Genomic DNA, 21799 nt, shown 5'->3' on the forward strand with positions numbered 1-21799 from the left:
GTAGAAGCCAGCAGGCAAGTGTTATTTACATAAACTTCTGGTGTACTTACAAACTTTCCAATCCATCGTTTTATGAGTACATAACCTATATGTACTACTTGTAGACGTTTGGTATCATTTCGGGCATTATTAGTGGGGTCATTTACGAGATACAAACGTGGGTCCATTAGCCTCTGCGCTAAGCTATTCAGCTGATAACGCTACTCTGCGCTAACTCTCCCAATGTTCGACCCAGGTGAAAAAAGCTTCTGGGGGGGTGTTTGGCTCGAGGTCGTGGTGCAAAGGACCCTAGGGTGACATTACTCTGAACCATCACTTTAAATTGCCTCCTCGAGTCCTCCACTTGCCTCCCTTCCTCCCACCGAGGAGGCACGGTAGAGACGCGATGAAATCGCGGGAGGAGAGAGGCAACGAGCATCCTTTCCTCTGAAGCGTCCCATGAATTCGTCATTCCTCGATGATCCCTCCTCAACGATCCCTCTTCGATGATCGCTCCTCGGTGATCGCTCCTCGATGATCCCTCCTCGTTCCTCGGGGGAGAAATAAGAGCTTTGAGACTGTCTTCACCGAGGAGGGACAGAACAACTTCCGGTTCAGCCGAGGACCGAGGAGTCGCGGAGCTATCAAATAAGGACCGTGAGATGCAGCCCATGTAAAAGCGCTTTGAGTATGTCGTTAAAGGGATAAGCCACCGTTTGTTGAAATAGGGCTTATCACGGTCTCTAAGCGGTTACAGTGCCACCCTTTCAACTGTATCATTATCAGTCATCGGTCTGATATTAAACATGGGCGGACATGACTTGTAGACGTTTGTACTCTGTTGTAGCTGATTTCAATAAATGGAATGACAATTTATAATATAATTTTGACTATGATGAATAATAATAGTGTTAGTTAAATCCTAGAACCTAGCTTAGTTTATAGGGCTGAGACGATATGCTTTTGTCCAGATTCGATTCTTTCCAGATACATGGGTGCCGAATGGATATGTGTTGTGATTTTCATCTATTGTGATTCTAGAAGTATTGTGATTCAATAGTATTGAGTAATGGGACTTTCTTTTCCTTCTTTAAAAGAAAAAACACTTCTAGAGACAATATATCATGAGATATTTCTAAACACTGATAATTTTCTAAGAAGAATGTCAGTCAGTCTGACATTTATTTACTTTGTAAAAAAAGAACATAACATGGAGTTTCTGCATTTACTTTTTCCGCTCTGTTTAGCTGGAAACAGATATGATGATGTCGCCCGTACCGTATGAACAGAAAATATGTAGGTGAATCGTAGGTAAAAACAAATTAATAAATGTAGGCTGAGTCCTTGGCAGCGGCCCGGTTTTGAATCCGACCTGCAGCCCTTTGCTGCGTGCCATCCCCTCACTCTCTCCCCCCTTTCCTTTCTATCCTTTTGGTGTTTGAATTTCAAACATTTATCTTTGACAGTGTAAAATGTGTTACTTGTCCGCAGGCACTAAATCTGACATGTCAGCCAGTGCAGAAGCTTTGTCTACCTGCAGTCTAATCCATTGTATTGAGTGTGGATTTGCGGCTGTGATTATGCTGTCTGGGAAGTCTTTGGGGAATGTGTGTGTACTCCCCCCTCTGAGGAGAAGAAGCTGCAGTTAACCGGCTCAGTGGCTGGGCCGACAACGCTTCCAAACACTCACTCGGATAGGCATGGACCGCTTACCGGTTTCAAGGTATAGGGTTTCCCCCAGTGTTTTGCAAGCATGGTGGCCCACTGGAACCTAAGTTTCCCCCACCAGGCCTAAGTCACTGGGCATTATTAGGGCCCGAGCGCCAACAGCGGCAATTTTTCTTTTTCCTTCGTCCGGCAAATTAATTGCCTTTTTGAGGGGCTTAACATACTCAAAAACTCAGCGGTCGCATCAATTCTGGTGAAAATGTACGTATTTTAAGGGTTTCAGGAACAGGCGCACAAAAATGGCTTGCTAGTGCCCCCTCCAAAATATAAAAAAATTTGGCCCCTGCAGTACGTTTAACGTGGACTCACGAAACTTGGTACACCTATGTAGCATGTCAAGACGTACAAAAAACGTCATTGGAGCCATACCCTAAACCCAACAGGAAGTCCGCCATTTTTCCGCCATTGGCCATTTCCACATGTCGTACATTAACAAACTCCTCCTAGAGATTTCATCAGATCAACTTCAAATTTGGTCTGTGCCATCTTAAGACGTTGAAGATGAAAAGTTATTAAAAGAAAAACTTTTCGTCGTAGGGCATGGCCGTGGCGGGTTCACAATTTTGTGCGTTTTGCTATCGAAACAGGAAGTGGGTGTAACTTCAGTGTACATTGTCTAATTGGCTCGAAACTTTTCAGGATTCATAAGAGTCCAGCCCTGTCAACATCTACATGCCGATATTGGCTCAAATTCATAGCACCCTCTAGTGGCAACAGGAAGTAGGCCTAAAAGTCAAGGTGCTAGACTTTAACGAAAAACTTTTCGTAAAACGGTGTGGGCGTGGCGTGGCAGCCATTTTGAGGGTTTAGCGATGAACGAGAAAGTGGCTGTAACTACGGTGTACATCATCATATCTGCTTTAAATTTCCCACAATGAGTCCAGGCCTGAGGACATATACAGGCCAACATTGACTTTTGGCAACAGGCAATCAGCCTTATATGACAAACCTCATCCGATTTACATGAAACTTAAACCATTTAACCATGCCCATGTAATCAAGCCACACCCCCTTTTATGGCTTTTGAACTTTTTAAGGTAGAGTCTTGTGTGAGGTATATTGAACTCAGCAGAGAGTTCATTTGTCATTGGTTGTGATTTGGCCCGCCCCCTATACTTAAGCCACGCCCCTTTCATAACTGGTGACCCATTTAAGGTAGTCTTGTTTGAGGTATCATTGAACTCAGCAAAGAGTTCCCTTTTCATTAGTGATGATTTGCCCCGCCCCATATACTTAAGCCACGCCCCCTTTAATAACCCGTTTCTTGTACACTATTGTGTGAGGTATCCTTGAACTCAACAGAGTTCTGTTTTCATTGGTAAAGGTTTGGCCAGCCACCTATGCTTTAGCCACGCCCCCTCTCACAGCTAATGAACTGTATGACATAGAGTCTTGTGACGTATCATTGAACTCAGCAGGGAGTTCTCTTTTCATTGGTGTCTATTTCCGGTGTCTGAGTGCGGCGCAAATGCACGGTCGCAAGGAGCGGCGTCCGCCAGTAACCCTGACGCGCGAGGGCCCGTCCAACGCTGCTTGTAAAGCTGCAATTGCAATATCGCAATACTGTGAAACTGTGATATTTTTTCTGAAGGTTATCATACCGCCAGCATCTCATCTCTGCGTAACTCCGACATAAAAAATTTCTACACAAAGCCCCCAGAGCACGCCGTCCTTTCGCCCTCTGTACTTCCTTTCTCATTACTGTAGACAACCGAAACATCGTGAGGAGATAATAACTGAAGAATCATCGTTTGCCTATTAACAATGCTCTCCACAAGCTTCCTGAGCTATGAGAGTGATTGGGCAATCAAAGCTGCAGAAACAAACAGTTGATTATACCCTCGGCCTCATAAATCTGAAGGATATTGATGTCAAGTGCAACGCTGTCTTCCCCTGCAACTAATGTGAGGAACACTGTGACTTGTCATTGTGGGTGTAGACAGAACCAATAACTGAAAAGCTTTTATATACTTTTACTTTTGGAAGGATTGTGGTATCACAGGACTTTCTTTGAAATTTAGATTTTTAGTCTCTCCCATGTATCATTTTATATATTAATGACATTTGAAAGTTATTCCCTGACCGATTTTAAGAAAGAAAAATTGTGATGCCATGTTATGGGACATAATAACACATTTACACAAATCTACAAAGAAAAAAACCCCAAACGGATTCAACCCTCTGAAATCAGCAATCAAATTGTTCGCCAGTGCCTACATTGGTATTTTTGCTTATTATGATGTCTTGATTGATTTCTTGGCGTATCTTCAAATGCTTCATATCCCGAAAATTAGTACAACCTAAGCTAAATGTATGTAAGTCAATAAAATGAAATAAAATGCTTAAATGTGTTTTCATCAGATTCTACAAAATAAATACACAGAACATATTGAGCCAAAAGATTTCTAAATCTAGAAACACGACCAACGTATTTCTTAACACTCCTTCCGTTACTTGAACTCTGTACATTTTTCATTTTTTAGATATGCTCATTTTCTTTCGTTGCTCTCAACAGTACAAACAGTTCCAGTAGAAATGGATATATTGCTAAAAACAGAGGAGCACACTTGGAGAGCGCAGACCTCCGCCAAGATGTTCCCTATCTCACAATGTAATGTGAATTTTCCCAGTTGCTTATTTTTCCAATCATTCACCACATGGATGCAGCACAAACGCCCTATCTCGCATTGTTAACCAAAGTGAAAAATGTAACCCATAGCCATAAAGGTTAACATTGCAGCGTGGGTAGAATCTGTTAGTATTGTTTCCATCCCTGCTAGTGTTGCTCTCTGCCCCACTCTGATGAAACTCCAAGTGAGCCGTCACCCCGACTATCCAAACCTAGACTCGCTTTAATGAGTGCAGAATGATTTCCTGTGACACGCTTCTGTGCGCTGCTGCATCTCTACCATTAGACTTTCTTTTTTTTTATTGTGTTCATTCTTCAAAAGATGTCAATAACGGCAGTGTCTGATTCTCTCTTCCTTTCTTCTTTTTGCAGCTTTCAAGAAAGAGGACGGCGGCTTTGATGAGGTAAGAGGAAAAACAAGAGAATTTTAGGAAGCTGGTGGCCCAGTTTCAGGGCATCTTGCACAGTGTTGGACGCTGTATTTTTCACTCAAATTATTCACCAAGGTCTTGCTGGCCAGATGTTGTCAGGACTGCATTGCAGTTGATTTTTTATTTTTTTTATTTTGGATGCTGCTGTAGCTCAGTGCATATGTTGTGTAATATATTCATGTGTGGAGCGTCGTGGTTTTCCGTGTCATCTCAGAGGCGTCCCTCAGGGTCAGTCCCCATCACAGGGCTTCTCAGGCTCGCCAAATGAGACTCCATGCAAATGCACCAACCACATTCTCTCTGTACGAGTACACCCAGGGCTCCACACTTGTTTCACAGCTATCCCACTACCGACCTCACACATAGTGCTCACTAGGACTGTAACAATTGCGATTAACAACATAGTTGTCTCTTTCAACCAAATTCAAAAATATTTATTTATTACCTTTTCAAATGAATTAAAGTTTTGAATGAATCCCAGAATACATCTCTTGGTTATGTCACGTTTGGTTAAATATCAATGTCATGTGACCCAGATAATGTAATAACACAAGTACACAGCCTTGGATGTAAACCATGCCTCTATATTATCATAAAAGATTGTATTTTTTTTCTTAAATGAACATAAAATCAACAATTACCATCAACAGTCATACTCCTTAGGACCTTAGCTAACGTTAGCATTTAATTGCGGTTGCACAAAAAAACAGCTAACGTGGCACCCTGTTAGCTCACCTGGTAGAACGTGCCCCCCATGTAGACTCAGTCCTTAACGCAGCGGCCCAGGGTCGACTCCGACCTGCGGCCCTTTGCTACATGCGGTCCCCCTTTCTCTCCCACCTTTCCTGTCTACAACTGACCCATCAATTAAAGGCTAAAATGCCCCCAAAACAATCTTAAAAAAACAGCGATTAAGGGAAATAAATTGCCATTGCCAGTGAGTGTTGCAGCCATGGAGCACAGGAAAGTGGCGCTCTAAAGTATGGCTTTATTTTACATTGAAACAGCCCGGTAAAACTGTAAATCCCCACTGAATCAAAATAAAATACTCCTTATCTGTGAAATAAGCATGTGACCCGTTTTCAACTCCACCCCTCAAAGAATCGAGTCGAAAATCGATAAGAACCGGAATCAAAGAGAAGAATCGCAATTGTCAAAATCCAAATGATGCCCAACCGTAGTCACAGGAAAATAGAAAATGGATGAAATAAGACTTAGCAACGGGAATAAAATAGTTATAGAAAATAGTTTATTTTTGTTTTAGCTTTGTAAGTGGACTATAACTTGCATTTAGTCATGCAACCCTGTGTTGTAGGATGACAACAGACGAACCTTGAGATGAGAGAACATTGTAGAGAAGAGAAGCTGAGTTTGCTCCCATCCGGCAGCCTCAGCTGTAGTGGGGTGGTTCGGTGTAGATGGGGGGGGAATGAGGAATGCTACACTGTAAGATTTTCCCATTAGGAGGACTTTGGGGAAATCTTTATTTTTTTTGGCAAAGGGACATGAGAGCTCGGATATCATGAGCGTCACGTATGTTTGGCAACAGGGCTGTTTGCCAAGCTTCCCGCGATTGCTTGGATAAGGAGATATAGCCCATGTTCTCGTTCACGAAGGGACTTTTGTGGTGAAACAACGCGAAGCAGACCATTTCGAGAAGCCAGTGCCATGGGAAATGGCTTGGACCATTCGCTATAAATGGGCCTTGCTGCTAAGGAAGAATGTGAAGAATCTCGGAAGGAAAATGACTCCTTCCTGTCCAGCAGCATGATGTTTGCAAGAAACTGAATGATGGCCTACAGCTACACTATTTGAACATATAGACAGCAGTGTGATAGTATTTGTGTGTATCTGAGAAAGGCAGACATAGACTCAGAGCTTGTTTGCCACTTGTGTCTGTTGAACTGATGGTCATTTATCATGATGAATAGGAAACTATGTGTCTGTTGAAACCATTGAGATGTCTGGTCAGGCCGAGAAGGCCGGCAGGAGAAGCAGAGTCTTAAAATGCTTTTCTTTCATAGGTTTGTTGTCTTGAAATCAACCTCACATTTGATGAAATATAGATCCAACAAGTCGTCCAACCTAAATGACAAAAACGGGCCATTCGTCTGATCTGGTGCTCCTATCATCAGGATACCGTTGTTCATCATTACAAAAGTAGTTGATATGGGCATTTTCTGATCTGCCTCTGCTATTGTCAAAGAGAGTAGACTCCCCCCCCCCCCCCGGAGGTGTAGAGCCATTACAGGAGGGAACGCATGACCAGAGAAATGTGACGAATCAGATTCATTATGCTTGAATGCTGGTAATGCTATCAAGATTCAGGTTTGCTAGAATTACAATAACATGTACAAGATGGACACATTTGCTACAGGAAAGGGAAGTGATTCTCACTGAGCAAATAGCCTCAAACTCACTAATGGAAGAGATTTGTGTCCAAAACTTGCATTTCTTATTTGGACATTATTTTGACATCGGCTTAGGAAGATGAATTTGATTTATGTGTGGAACCACTGGTTAAGGCGGCATGTGCTGGGTGACGATTTGAGTGACGCTGTCCCATGAAAAGCCTATCAGCATTGTCTAAAAGACATCCATTAAAATAGACCAATAAAGCTATACGATACCGAGTGACAAATGAACACAAGACGTGTTCAGGGAGATTTATTCCAGAAGAAAGTGCTCCCGTGTAAATTGTTACAAATGGCTGAAGGTTTTAGGCCTCTGTCTATCTCTCTCTGTCTCTCTCTCTCTGTCTCTCTTTCTTTCTCTATCTCTCTCTGTCTCTAATGGAAACCGATACTGAAACCTGACTGGCTTAATCTGAATCTGTGGTAAAAGTGCTGAACTCAACCGAAAGAGCCTGTGGTAGGCCTTGATTATTGAGGATATCTGCTTTGTGACACAGAAAGTTGCCCATAACATTTTATCTTGAAGTGTTGTGATTGCTACTGAGGTAATGATTTTTTTCTTTGCCCTCTTTGAATCGTTCTCGTCTTCTTGTGCTTTGTCCCTTTTTCTGACTCTTTGTCGCTTCCCATTTCGTCTTTGTCACGCTCCAACCTCATTATCTTTTCTCACTCCCAACTGGAGCTGAATAATGTCATGTGTTTGGTTTCGGGATCAAAAATGTATGCAATGAATGTGTTTCTCAATTACTGGAAGCCCTTGGAGAATCCATTACAAGCAAAATGCTCTCATTAGTTGCAGGGAGCGTGAATCACTGTGAATTCTGTGGATTGTTTTTTTTTTTTAAAAAAGGAAAATGAATATCAGGGATTTCGTGTCATGATTTCTGCTGCTCTCATCTGTTTTTGTCACGGTACGAGTCTGAAGTTATAATCATAATGGAATTCAACAGTGTTCATTTTTCATGTTTTAACACCTTGAATTAGTAATAATAATAATAAGGTATTTCACCACCATACAGTATATTCCAATATTTATACTAGGGCTGGGTGATATGATGAAAATCAGATATCATGATATTCTTGATCAAATAACCTCTATCGATATTGCGGCGATATTCTAGGGTTGACAATTGGTGCTTTAACAAAATATTTTCACACGTAGATTTTAGATAAATAATCATCAGTAATGTGGATATAATGTCTAAGTGGGTAAAGGCAAATAATAGAACAGCTAGAACAGTCTGGTAAGTTCAGAAAAGTACATCACTTTACTGTAATGCAGCCTTTAAAACCAGGAAAAGACAACACTTATGTCATATCACGATATTACGATATCCAAAATCTAAGACGATATCTAGTCTCATATCACGATATCGATATAATATCGATATATTGCCCAGCCCTAATTTATACTATATGTTTTTTTTATATCCACAAAGAAACACAAAAGTATCCTGGATAATTTAGAGGACACCTGTCATTTATTACAACTTTGTTTTCATTTTAGTAGCTTTTGCCATTAGTTTAGTTGGAAATGATAACATGGTACTTGTTGAGCTCTCCAAACGTTGCAACATCGCTAAAAATAGGTTCAGTGCATGGGGAAAGGAGACGGTCATACAGGTTGTACACAAACCATCAGTTTAGCCACGTTGGCTAAAGGTGAAACTGAAAGTGAGCAAAGCTGTGATGTTGCTAATAGTCCCTCAGTTCAGGACTACGGCCGGTACAGCAGGTCAAAGCTGAAGCAGGCAGGCCGTCTGTAAACTCTTTTTCTGTAACGGACATTTTGCATGATAGTTTTATCGGTCAGCTTCATTTCCTCTGCCAAAATAGGTTTGACTAACTTCACTGCAAACCTCCTGTTTGATTGGTGTGTTACCCCGGACGCTGCTATGTGGCCGTTTACTGCTCCTAATACCTAGGATGGGTTAAATCGACACATTCTCACTCCCATCGCGTCAAAATGCGACGCTTGGTTAGGTGCCTTCGGTGTTTGTTATTGATGCAAAAAGTCTCCTTAAGCGTCCTATTTAGCATGCTTGGTCGGGACTCTTGGCGTCACTTTTTGCCGTCTCGGGACTCACGTCCAGCCCTTTGGCGTCATATTTAGACGCACTTGGTTGGGACTCTTTGCATCACTTTTTGACGCTCTGGGTCGGGACGTACATTTAACTGACAAGAACGGTCCAGTTAGGTTTAGGAAAAGATCATGGGTGGGGTTACCCACAACTCTTGGGTGAAAGTCCTGTGTTGTTTGACCCATCCACTACCCAAACCAACCTCCTCACGCAGATTTTCGGTCATTCATACTACCCTCTACAGCTGGCGTGTGACCATACTTTCAAAATGGGGATATGGGAGTATTCTGATTACTGACCTGCTGCATTAGATGTTGATTTTACAGTAACCAGGTTACCTTATTGCATGTAAACTCATTTTCTGATATAGCCATATAAACCAACTTGCTGTCAATTCAGAAAACCCACACAAGATTTCCCTCCTGAACCTTGGACACTTAAAGTAAGTCGTCCCACTTTGCAGCTCTTGAGTCTTGTGGCGGTAATACTTACATTAGTATATTCAATTACTATACTTAATAACACACATGGATGATTGAATTAACCATGAGCTCCCACTCTCATCCTGAGCTGAATTGGAGCTGGAAGCTGAAGAAGAATCAAGAGTTGGACAAAATGGCTCACATGATGTGTTTTCCCTTGTGAGACTGCCTCACAGGGTGAATGACAGATTGGATCACATTTAGCAAACATCTCTCAGACCATAAAGCCCTGAATAATTTAGAAATGCTATCGGCAGCATATGTTGTGTCTGTTTTTCATACTGTCTTGTTTACGGTGAGGGGGATGCATATGCAGATTTTTCCTTCCTTGTACAGTGTATTTCACTTTGGTTTACAACATCCCTCTTTTTCTAAAAGCAAGGACAGAAAGGTGAGGTGAAGTGTTTCTCAATAGAAAATTAGCATGCATAGAGGGCAAACCCGCGAAGATAGAGCCCCTTTCAATTGATTTTTGTCTGGTTGAAGTTCAATTACCGACGCTTATTTTGACGGCTTTGAAAATTCTAATCCGTATGGCGCGTTGATAACGTTCCCTGAAATGACAGTGGAAAAGCTGTTGATTAAAGCACTCTCTGGTTGTCGCGGTGAAGATCCATTGGCTTTCGTGTCCTACATGGTTGTGGATGCAAAGCTTGACTTGAAATCAATAAAATGTTGAGCCAGAGAGCACCAGAGATGACGGTGGAGGAGGAGAAAAAGCATTAGCACCTATCAACCTGCAAATCAGCAGAGATAAAAGACCTCCGATGAAAGAGTGTGACGGGTCGAGGTTAGTCTCGCATTGGCAGAGCAATGTCCACAGCGCCGCGCAGGAGGGTCTGGCTAGTCCACACAGCATTCCTGGATGGGAGAAAAACGTTCTCTGGTTTATTGGCATTTCTTTAAACCAATCGCAATCGTTTTGGGCTGTAGCGCCAGACGGAGCTACGGTGCGTCTGCAAAATAGCCTTGGGAAGGAACTTGTTTTTGGTGAAACGTGTACGGTCAAGCAGTTGATGGCAGTGAACCGTAGTCCTCATAATTCCACCAGAGTTTAGAACGCCAACACGAAGATAGAAGAAGGTGACTGACATCTGGCCGAACTTCCGGTGGCACCGGAGCAATCCTGGAAATGAAACGCTGTCGATACTGACTAGGGCAAGGTGGGTTGGAAGCAGTTCACCGTGCAACAAGGAGCGCATTGTGGCGGTCATAGACTCGTCCCTACACCCGTGATAACAGTGTTTGTGACCCATGTCTCGGATCAGTTGACCTTGCTGTGGAATGTTACCGTCCGATATCCCCTTCTCTACTTTATCCACATTATCAGACCCTCAGCTTGTGTCTTCTGGCTGCATCCTCCGGAAGAGAGCCAGGGTCAAAGGTCACATGGAATCACGATAAGGTGATGGATACAGTAAGCGGCATGAGGATTAGAAATGAAAGGCGATGGTTTAGGAATGGCTTTCAGACAGGATTAGTTCATTTTCAGGTTCAACCTTTTTGATGTCCTTTTTGTTTCATGGTTCCTCAGCACCAGGGCTGCGTGTGAACCCGTGTTCCTGAGAGATTTCTAAGACCAACAAAGGTCCTTTTGGTGTGATTGCATTGTGGAGGATCCCCCAGCAGCTCCAGAAACATGGCACTCTGCCTCTGCTGAAGGACAAGCAGCCTCTGCACACTCTGTAATTGCAGACACAATACATATCAGATAGCTATTGTCATTGTCAGACACTCATTGTCTCTGTCATATCTCAGACACTAAAAATTCAGGAGGGTGGCGCGACGTGAGCCGGCTACCTAGCAGAGGATTACGACAAGCCACAGCCGTACGCTACAGTAGGAGAAAAGAGCTTCCACAGCAGAAAACACTGGGTGTCTTATTCATTTCACATTTTTATTTATTTATTTAGTTTATTCGCTCCTTTCATACTCCTGGGAAGTGTGTTTGTGTGAGGTCACGCTCTGACTAGCATACTGAGGATTGCTCCGAGAGTTGTCTGGCAGTAATCACAGCCAGGAATTCACACATTTCCTCACGCTGGGCTTCTAACATAAGCCTCTTTACACGCTATCTGTCACTTCTGTTTCAAAAAATGCCAGCTGTAGTAGAAAAGTGATACCTGAGTATCGAGTCAGAATGAGATTGTCTTGACTTGGTCAGAGGAACAGTGGTGACGGAAGGAAATATTTGCCCTAGCTGTGTCTGATTTATTTTTAAGCTTATTACAATTTAAAAAAAACTTGAAGCATTTTCATTTTATTTTTTTTCACATAAAACAGACTCAAGCTGGATGTTGCTGCTGGTATGCGGTGTATGCCTAAACTGCATGCTTGATCCTGAGCCAGCCTCCATAGCATTCGGCTGATACATGGCTCTCTTCCATCAGGCCTATAGAGACAATCGGAGTCTGATTTGATCGTAGCAGCATTACAGTGCTGGAGAAATCATCCAGCAGGCCTGAGGGAGCTCGGTGCTTGCAGCAACAACCTCTGACTCCTGTACTTGCTCAGAGGTAGTGATCACCTGAATATAGCACAGCGTTGAATGTCTAGTGGAGTTCAGTTAGTGTGTATAGGTAAACGTGCATTTGGAGTCAATTGAAGGTAAAGCGTCCTGTTCTTAATATACCATACTGTGATATGTTGTTGCAGTAATGCCTACTATACACTAGAAGACTTTTGGACAGACTTCGGAAAGACTGACACAATCTCACATTTAACGTTAACGACTGTCATAATCTGTAAAGACTGGGGATCTTGCAGGGTGGCACATTGCAAGACTACAATTAGATTTAACCAAGCTAGCTAGCTACTGCTAGCATTAGCTGGTAACTTAAGGGAAAGTTTGCAGATATTCTGTTCTTCCGTACATTTGCAGATGAATGTCTCCAGTGTTTATCTGCCGGTAAAACTCCCGTTGGATCACTCGCTTCAGAAGGGTTGAAAATCGGCCTCTCTTTCCCTCTTTAGCGTTTAGCTTAGCGCAGTGCCATAACAACCATAAACAACACTGGATCTAGCCGTTTGGTGCTGGAGTCAGAGAACCCATTGGTTGTTGACATTGGTCACATGATTTAACTTCACTACCAAGACTTAAAACTTATCCTCAGAAGTCAAATGCACTGAAAGTCTTTGGTCTGATTTGAGCTTTCTTATGTAGTCAGTTCCAGGTGGGGAGGCCAATCGCTCAAAGCACCTGACAGTCGTTAACCTCCACTCCCCAACTTGACACTTCACCCTTGGCTAGTTTCAGTCAGTCACTTTAGGAAAAACCACTACATTTTGCCAAAGAACACAGCCAATCCAGCAAAAACACACAGCAGAAGTAGAAAAAGTAGAAGCAGTAGCAAAACCCAAATAAAGTAAGTACTTAACTTAATATCAAGCTGTCCAGTAGTAAGTTTCCTCAGAAGTCAAATGCACAAAAACACGTTTTGATTTTGTCGAAACGTCAAGGTGGAAAAAAAAGACTGACTGGGACTGAGTTTTATGACCACCTTACACCAAATGATTGAGTCGACGGGAGCGCCCCGACTCTATCAAGACTCTCAGGATTTCGTTCAGATATTGGAAATGAGTCTGCGACAGTGGAATCGCTTGAAAAGTTGATTGGTGTAGGTTCTGCATAAACTGTGGCTTTGGTAGCACCTGATGTAATGCAGCCAGGCAGGCAGCATCACTTTGTGGCTTGTATGTTGTTTCTGTGTGTTCATGTTCCCAAATGTTAGCAGCAGGGGTCCACTAGCATGTGGTTTGGATGTTTTTATTCTGTACCTGCAAGTAGTCTGTATTTTGTTTTTATGTATTCTTGTTTTTCCAGAATATTCTCTTCTTGTAGTTGGGTATAATCCCCAAAACAGTGAGGTCAACCTCAACGTTTGCTCCCCTGAGAGCATAGGCGTACATTTTGGGGGTTATGCACAGGATATGTCACATGTATGTAACCTCCTTACCTGTAAATATAGGTTTCCACGCGATTTCAGACACCCCTATAGTGGACCATACCATCTTAACCTTGCAGCACCTTGTCTGTTTTCTTTCTCTCTTTCTCCGTGAAATTAGTGTGATAGGAAATTTCGGGATCTATAAACTATCTGACGGAAAACAATAATTGTGTCTACTTGTGCAACACATTGTTGCACAAAGTGTCACCAGAATGCAGGAAATGAAGGGTTTGACGTTCACATCTTCCTGGGGGACGACCCCCCAGACCACTCGGTAATAATGCGTCCCCTCCGATGTCTAAAGAAGACCTACGCCCTTGCCAGAGATGGAGTGGGAGTGAATGTTTTTTTGCAAAACAAGCTGTCATCAGAGCACCATGATGAGTGTGCTGCCAGTTCAGTAGAAATCAACAAGATGAATTAGATGGAGCCTGGCAGGTGTCAAGGCGAGAAAAAATAAATAAATGATTGTGCGCACAAATGACTAATTCTTGCTCCAACTAATCCACACCCTTGCCTTATTGCAAGATTTTTTTATATTAACAGAACATAATGAAGACGTGTGTCTAAATATTGTGTGTGTGTGTGTGTGTGTGTGTGTGTGTGTGTGTGTGTGTGTGTGTGGTGGTGTGTACATACATACATACATACATACATACAGTGGTGCTCATAAGTTTACATACCCATGCTAAAGTTGACTAAAAAGAGGAATAAAAAAATCCTATTTTGGAAATTGATCTTAATGCCTTAATTAAAAAAATGAGGAAAAATCAATTTTTTTGTGAATGAATAATGTATTGTAAATAAATAAATGTTCTTCCTTAAAATGCAGGGGGCATAAGTATACATACCCCTATGTTAAATTCCCATAGAGGAAGGCAGATTTTTATTTTTAAAGGCCAGTTTTTGGAATTAAAATAGCCCCCCATCATCACATACCCTTCACCATACCTAGAGATTGGCATGGTTTTATTTCAGTTAGCCTAATAGCTAGTTTGATTTGCATTGAGAGATGATTTTATGGAAAGTACCCCATGCCAATCTCTAGGTATGGTGAAGGGTATGTGATGATGTGGGGGGGGGGGCTATTTTAATTCCAAAGGCCAAGGGAACTTTATCAGGATGCATAGTATCCTGGATCCATGAAATAACTGGCCTTTAAACATAAAAATCTGACTTCCTCTATGGTAATTTAACATAGGAGTATGTATACTTATGCCCCCTGTATTTTAAGGAAGAACATTTATTTATTTACAATACATTATTCATTCACAAAAAGAATTGGTGTCCTTAAAAGGTCGGATTTTTCCTAATTTTTTTATTTTTTATTAAGGCATTAAAATCAATTTCCAAAAGATGATTTTTGTATTCCTCTTTTTAGTCAACTTTAGCATGGGTGTGTAAACTTATGCGCACCACTGTACATACTTCCCTTTTAAACATGTGCGTGTAAACATTAGGGATGCACCCTAACCCAATACCACATCTCTCGTTTGCCCAAATTGAACATGTTTAAGCCTCACTGTGTGGAACTTATTGGAATCATTTTTGTATGTAAGGTGGCATAAGGCCAGAGATTGGTGCTACACTATAAACTGAGTGACTGCAGAAACACTGCGTTTTGTATGTTTGATGTGCTTTGGTCACATCCTGGCTGATACCCAATCTAATTAATATGCTTAGTATTGATCTGGAGTAACAACTGTAGAAAAACAATTTTGTCAATGTGTGCACACAAATAATTAATTAGGAAGCACAGATTAGTAAATAATGGTTATTACCTTACATTTGGTCCACTGTGGAGCACTAAAACTCTCAATCACTGAAGCTGCAAACTGAAGCTGACCAAATTAAACGCCCAGATTCCACAGAGACCCTTTTAAAAACTCCTATAACACTGTCAGACTCGTGGACAATTTTTTTTTTTTTTTTTTTTTAAAGAATCAAAATCGATGCAGCAGAACCAGAGATGCTGTCTACCAGAGATATCTTTTATTCCATACATTCTTCATCCTTGTCACTTACCCACAATGCAACTTGCCCCACCATAGGGTGTGAGATTGTGATTTGCAATGCTTGTGTTGTGGCTAATGTAGCCTGTAGCCTGCAGCACAGATGAGCGGCAGGCCACAGACGTCTGGTAAGATCCCTTCTTTCTAACTCCATACCTTCAGATATTTTTCATTTTCAAACTTGTCGTCTTCACACCCAACCGACATCACTCGAAGACTTTTATCAGAATTCCGACATCCCTCTGGAGACGCCAAAGACTTTATACAATGTTTTCACATATTCACTAGTACTCCCCAATATCTGTAAGCAGATGTGTAAAATCGGTGGAGGTCCCCTTTAAGTATTGTAACAAGTTCTCAACTAGAAGTAAAAGTAGTCATCAAAGTCAGAAAAATAACTAAAAGAAAGATGACCTCAAATGAAAAGAATACTTTAGTAGTGAGTTACTACTCATGAGGAAGGTTGCTTTCACGCCTGCCCCGTTTGAAACCAACCCTGGAGCGTTTGGTTTGGGATGGTGTGAAAGCTCATCCCAACTCTGGTGCGGATCAAACAAACAGACTCTGGTCCGTTTGAAAACGGGGGTCTAGGTTCTCTTCCAAGTGAACTAGAGTTGAGTTCACTTGATGTGAGAACTCGATCTGACCCAAATACAGGAAGTGGACCAAAAACGGAGCATTTACTAGCCTGCAGTTTCAACCTTGCACACACTTTACGGACTTACAGTAGTATATATAGTATATATGATTTAAGGGACGATCACTTTCAGATCCATAAGCTGTTCTGAGCGCACATCGCTGGTCGTCTGTGTGACATCATCATCGTGTCTCTCTCTCTCTCTCTCTCTCTCTCTCTCTCTCTCTCTCTCTCTCTCTCTCTCTCTCATTCACTCGCTGTCTGTCAGCTGCTCATCGTTCGTCTAAAGCAGAACCACAAAGCCCAAGACGTTATAAATTTGCTGATGCTCCATTATTTCTGAGACCAGACGTGTCGGCGAGTTTCGGATATTGTGTTTGCAGTGTTTGGTGTATTTGACAAAGTGCAGTGTGAAGCAAACCGAACCAAATGAAAAATGCCACAATGTTGCAACGCCCCACCTCGAATCGCAACCAAGGGGGTAAGCTTCGCTTCAGAACTCGAGCCATCTATGGCGCCATTTTGTTGCTACCTGGCCATCACCTCCCGTTAGCATTCCGCTGACCGCCATTTTTTTTTTACGTTACTTGACTGCGAATACCTTTACATCTGAAGCGTTTAAAGACTCTATTTGTCTATTGTTTATTTCTAAAGAAACACGACAATGTATAAAAGGCTCCATTACCTTGTACCTCACGTTATGGCTCCGTAGCAGACGTTTTTGTAAAAATAGGCTAACGATTGTGTCATAACCAAGTGACTTACTGTCGCACAGTAGAGGAATTACCGTATAGTACAGGAGAAGCTCGCAGGCAGTTTCGACTTACGTTAGCTGTTTAGGTTTAATTACTAATGTTAACTAGCATGTTAGTTAGCAATAATTAGCCTGTGCCTATGTTATCTCCTTACATATACCTACACTCTCCTTCTCTGTAAGATTGGGAATGATTGAGATTTCTCTTGGCACAGCTACCAGAAGACTTCCAACTTTCAGACACATTGCTCACGTCACATCTACGTTGTCTCTGTCAGTTGGAGGCTGCGCAGTAAAGCTGGCCATCACCGGAAAAGTGCTTCTAATAGCCTTCACTGGTCTCCGTCCAGAGCAACGGGGTCTATTGGTCCATTATATATATGTCAATCATCACAACAGAGACGAAGTCCACCGAACTGTAGGCGTAAAAGCGTCCTAAGTCACATATTTCTGGCTGCTGTAACGGACAGTCCCATTACCTTTTAAGAATCTGATTAGTTTCTTTCCTCTAGACTACGTTAGTGTCTGTGCCTAGTTTAAGGACCACCAAACGCTGGAAAATCTGCATTAGAAAAATGTAAACATTTTGAAGAAGAGCCTTGAGATGTTTCGCCTCATCTGAATCTTCCACTAGAAGCTGTCCAGCAAGAGTTATTAGGGGAGATAGCTATTTAATAACAGAGAAGCATCCATCTCTTTAAATGTTGAGGAAAAAATTATAAACAAAAGGGCACTAAATGCATAACTGGTGACCTGGAGAAATAATGCATTGGCTAAAGAGTGAAAAGTAAGTTGCATTAAAACTACTCTTACTGTTGTGGTAGTTTCACAAAAAAAAGACAGTGGCAAACCCTGCTATTGGAAACTTTTTGTCTTGCCTTGGCTTTTGGGAAATCTTTACATGATTGACATGTCTCCTGTTACAGTAGATCATGGTGGCTGCTGCTTGTCCCACCTCAACTCAAACTAGCCTCTCTTCCCATTGACCTACTTCGAATGTTCTGGCTCTGGTAACTGACAAAGCTACAAAGGAGTGGTGAACCAAAGCTCCAAAACGTCCCTCACAGACATTGCATCCATGCTTTTCTACGGTCTACAGCTGAGGTCAGGATCCTAGTGGTGAGGGTTAAGATTTGGGATTTAGAAATGAAGAAATGAATAGACTCAGTGGAAGTTAAAAATATACACGAGACGATCTGCTTTCCCATTCCATGAGCCCAATTTTAGCGTATAGCCTTTTAGCTTCAGTGAACTCATTAACTGTGAGTGCTATGCATGCGTTTGCCTCCATATGACTCCCACCATAGCGGCTAATCCTGACCGACTCATTGTCACAGTTCAAGTTGTCGCCATTGGGCATGTTTACTTGGCTCTGCCAATCTGATTTGTGACAGCTGCTGGCTAATCTGCGCGGCTCGGGGTCAGAAATGTTCCCAATCTGAGGATGATGGCTGAGCTGAAAGCGAACTGAAAGCCTTGTTAACCCTCCGTGTGCTCACTAGGCTCTCACTTCCCTCTGGAGGAGTCCATATTGAGGACTAGTTTTAATTTTACTCGGCATAACTTTTTCCTTCCCCTGCATCCGAGGATTAGCGCTATCTGTGCAAATTAACAAGGCTTCTTCTTCCATCACTCACACCAGCCTCTGGGTCCCGAAGAGGTAATTCTGGGAGATGTAGTATTGAGTATGTTTACAAATGAGTTCTCTCAGCCATCATGGTCAGCGGGAGGTCCCGAGTGTTAGCACCGGGGGCAGGGAAAGCATCTCATTATAAATTTGGAGTGGTCTAATCGCGTCTTTAATTAACCCTCTGCTAATCGGTCCTGGAGGGAACCTAATGGTTTAAATATTGCTGAGATATTAAAATGCAAATGGAGATGAGGAGACGGCCTGTTGTGCCTCTGCCGTGGAGCATGCAGGGATGATGGCGTTGAATGTGATGTCACATCCATCACGTTGAAGGCTGTAGAGCTCCCCCATATGCTCCGAGGGTCTGTGTTGTTGGTGTGTGTGCAGGCAGGAAATGGGCCCTGACTGTGCACCAGGAAAAAAGTGATGGAGAGAGTTGATCTCTGGAAATGAGCAATAAGAAGGGTAATGGAATGGGTTATAACTGTGAATCAGGCGGTTATGTTGTGGGTTTAGTGGGTAAATCTCTCCTTCCTGCTCAGCCAATCCTCCATCATAATAGCAATGCACCATGGTACAAATGTGCCTGGCTTTTAAAGGGAATGGGAGATGACACTCTGATTGGTTTATTGCATGTTACGCCCTATGATTAATTTAGACACTAAGGACAACCCTTTTGAACTATGCGCCTGGCGCATGGACCCTTTTTTCTGCCGATAAACTAGCAAAGTGGATTCTTACACGCCCTGCGCTTAGATCGTTAAAATAGGGCCCTTTAACACCAAGCAGCAGCCGGTCTAAGAAAAATTAAACCAAGAAATTGCTCAGCGAGGACGAGTCAGCGCCAGCTACAGCCCCTCTCATTAACGTCACAAACGCACATCCAGATGCCATATATTTAGACAGCTCTCCGCCGTTACAGAGGCTTGACTTTCTAAACAGCCTGTGAGGTGATTATTAAGGATTCCGCTGAAATCTATCCGGAGTGGGTCAAACTGGCCAAGGTAGCCTGCATAATTCCTGTCTCCAGTGTTCCAGCAGAGGGAGGCTTCCCCTGGCAGAACCGCATCAAAACAGCGCAGCGAAGTCGCCTTGGGGAAGGCAGAGGCACAAGAGTGCCGACTTGGACAAGATCCAAGTCGGCATTCTAGCATTTTATGAGCCAGTTTGTTTGTACTGTACTGTTGTATTGTTTAATTTCCTCAGCCTAGCAAATGAAAAATAGGCCTATTTCTTTTTCCCCCTCTGCCTGTAGCAAGTAGCCTACATTTCAATGAAAATTGTGTAAATCTACATCCGTTGATGATATTATTCTTTATATAGCCTGCCTATCAATTGTTCTTAGGCGCAATAAACGCCGAAAATATTTGACCGGAACTTTTTCCATTTGACTCGTAAAATGAAACTTTACAGGTCACATGACCGGCACCAATATTTTCTAGCGAAAACACTGCTCTAACCTTAACAAAGTAGTTTTTCTTTTACTATGACTACAAACTTAAACTGCATTAATTGTTGTTATTTGACACACAACATTTACATGTTAGCACCTTTATGAAGTTGATATGGCAAACAGTTGTCCATGTTAGGGATGGGCGTGATTACTCGACGATCGATAATTGATTATTAAGAATTTCGTCGATCACGTTAATTTGTTATCGATTACACTAATGCTGGTTGCGTTGCGTAGTGTGAGTCTTGAAGCAATTAAATTAATTTCACAGTGTGGCAGCAATTAAACATTTGACTACCCGGGGGCAATATTTGACTCCATACTCGGTTACCTGGCTGCGAGTTTCTGTTTTGATTTCAAAAGTAATCATGAAGAGGACACAGCGTAGTGTGGCGTGGGACCATTTAGATAATTTTTTTTTTTTTAAACGACTTGGTTCACTGCAAACACGGAGATGCCATGTATATGTACAACACGGCCACGACTCAAATGATGTAGCCTACCACTAAATCAAGTGTATCCGAGCCTGGTTAATGTCGGTGGCGGCCGCGGTGCATCCTGCTCTCAGTCTCAACCTAGCATAAACTCGCCGTTAGCACGGAGGAGCTGCGATGCACAACGAGCAGAGAAAATTACCCAAGGGATCTGCAAGTTCATTGACATGGATATTGGAACCAGCATATCACATTTTGTTACGACCTACCATCACCAGACTGGTAGAAACTCTCTATGAAGAAAGCAATAATGTTCCCTGGGCTGGCCAAGTTAGCGCGGAGGTACCTGTGCATCCCGGCAACGCGGCTGTTTTCGGCGGCTGGACTTACGGTCACCAGGTAGCGGTCGCGTCTGACCCCAGATCATGTCAACATGCTTATCTTTCTCAACAAAACTCAGTAGACTGGTGCAGAAGTTGTATGTGAGTTAGCCTACTGGTTATTTTTTTATTAGGCTTTGTCCGTGCCTTAGTTTCGCGTTACATTTTGACAAAACCTATCAGATCTAAGTATTATGTTTTTGGTTAAGTTATTATTTAATATGATTCTTTTTATTTATTATTTTGGAACAAATGAGGGACTCTCTTTAAGAACGCCGGCTCGCAGCTGCAGGTTCTGCTGCTTCAGAGCGCCGCACCGCAGCATATAATGCTCCAAAGAGCGGAGGGGATTAGTAGAGTTTGGTGATCATTCTTTGCAGGATTGTCACTACAAGCCACCCCTTTTTATATTACACATAGTCTTTTTTTAAAGATTATTTTGTTGGGCTTTAATAGCCTTTATTCAACAGCTTGAAGAGAGGAAATGGGAGAGAAAGCGGGGGACGACATGCAGCAAAGGGCCGTGGGTCGGATTTAAACCTGCGCCGCTGCCAAGGACTCAGCCTACATGGGGCGCACGCTCTACTGGGTGAGCCAGAGGTCGCCCCTACACATCGTCTTTTGATATAGTGTTCATATAGAAATATCGATTTGGTGCAACTTTAACCAAATCGTTTTTTTTTATTTATCTTTCCCTAACCTTAACCAAGTATTGTTTTCAGAAATGTTTGCTTATGTAATGTAGTTGACCGTAGAGCGTTGACAGGAAATGAGGAGGGAGAGATGGGGGATGACATGCAACAAGTCC

The 21799-nt window shown here is 42.4% G+C and overlaps 1 protein-coding gene across 2 annotated transcripts in view; it reads left to right on the forward strand.

Annotated features, from left to right (window-relative positions):
* Window positions 1–21799, forward strand: part of cdk14 (cyclin-dependent kinase 14) — a 253273-nt gene that overhangs the window by 9573 nt on the left and 221901 nt on the right. For both annotated transcript variants that reach the window (XM_039805595.1, XM_039805596.1), the window contains exon 2: window positions 4709–4740. In XM_039805595.1, the coding sequence (XP_039661529.1) occupies window positions 4709–4740 (32 nt within the window). The remainder of the gene's footprint in view (window positions 1–4708; window positions 4741–21799) is intronic.

This window comes from Perca fluviatilis, chromosome 7, assembly GCF_010015445.1.
Source record: "Perca fluviatilis chromosome 7, GENO_Pfluv_1.0, whole genome shotgun sequence".
In the NCBI taxonomy this organism is placed as follows: domain Eukaryota; kingdom Metazoa; phylum Chordata; class Actinopteri; order Perciformes; family Percidae; genus Perca; species Perca fluviatilis.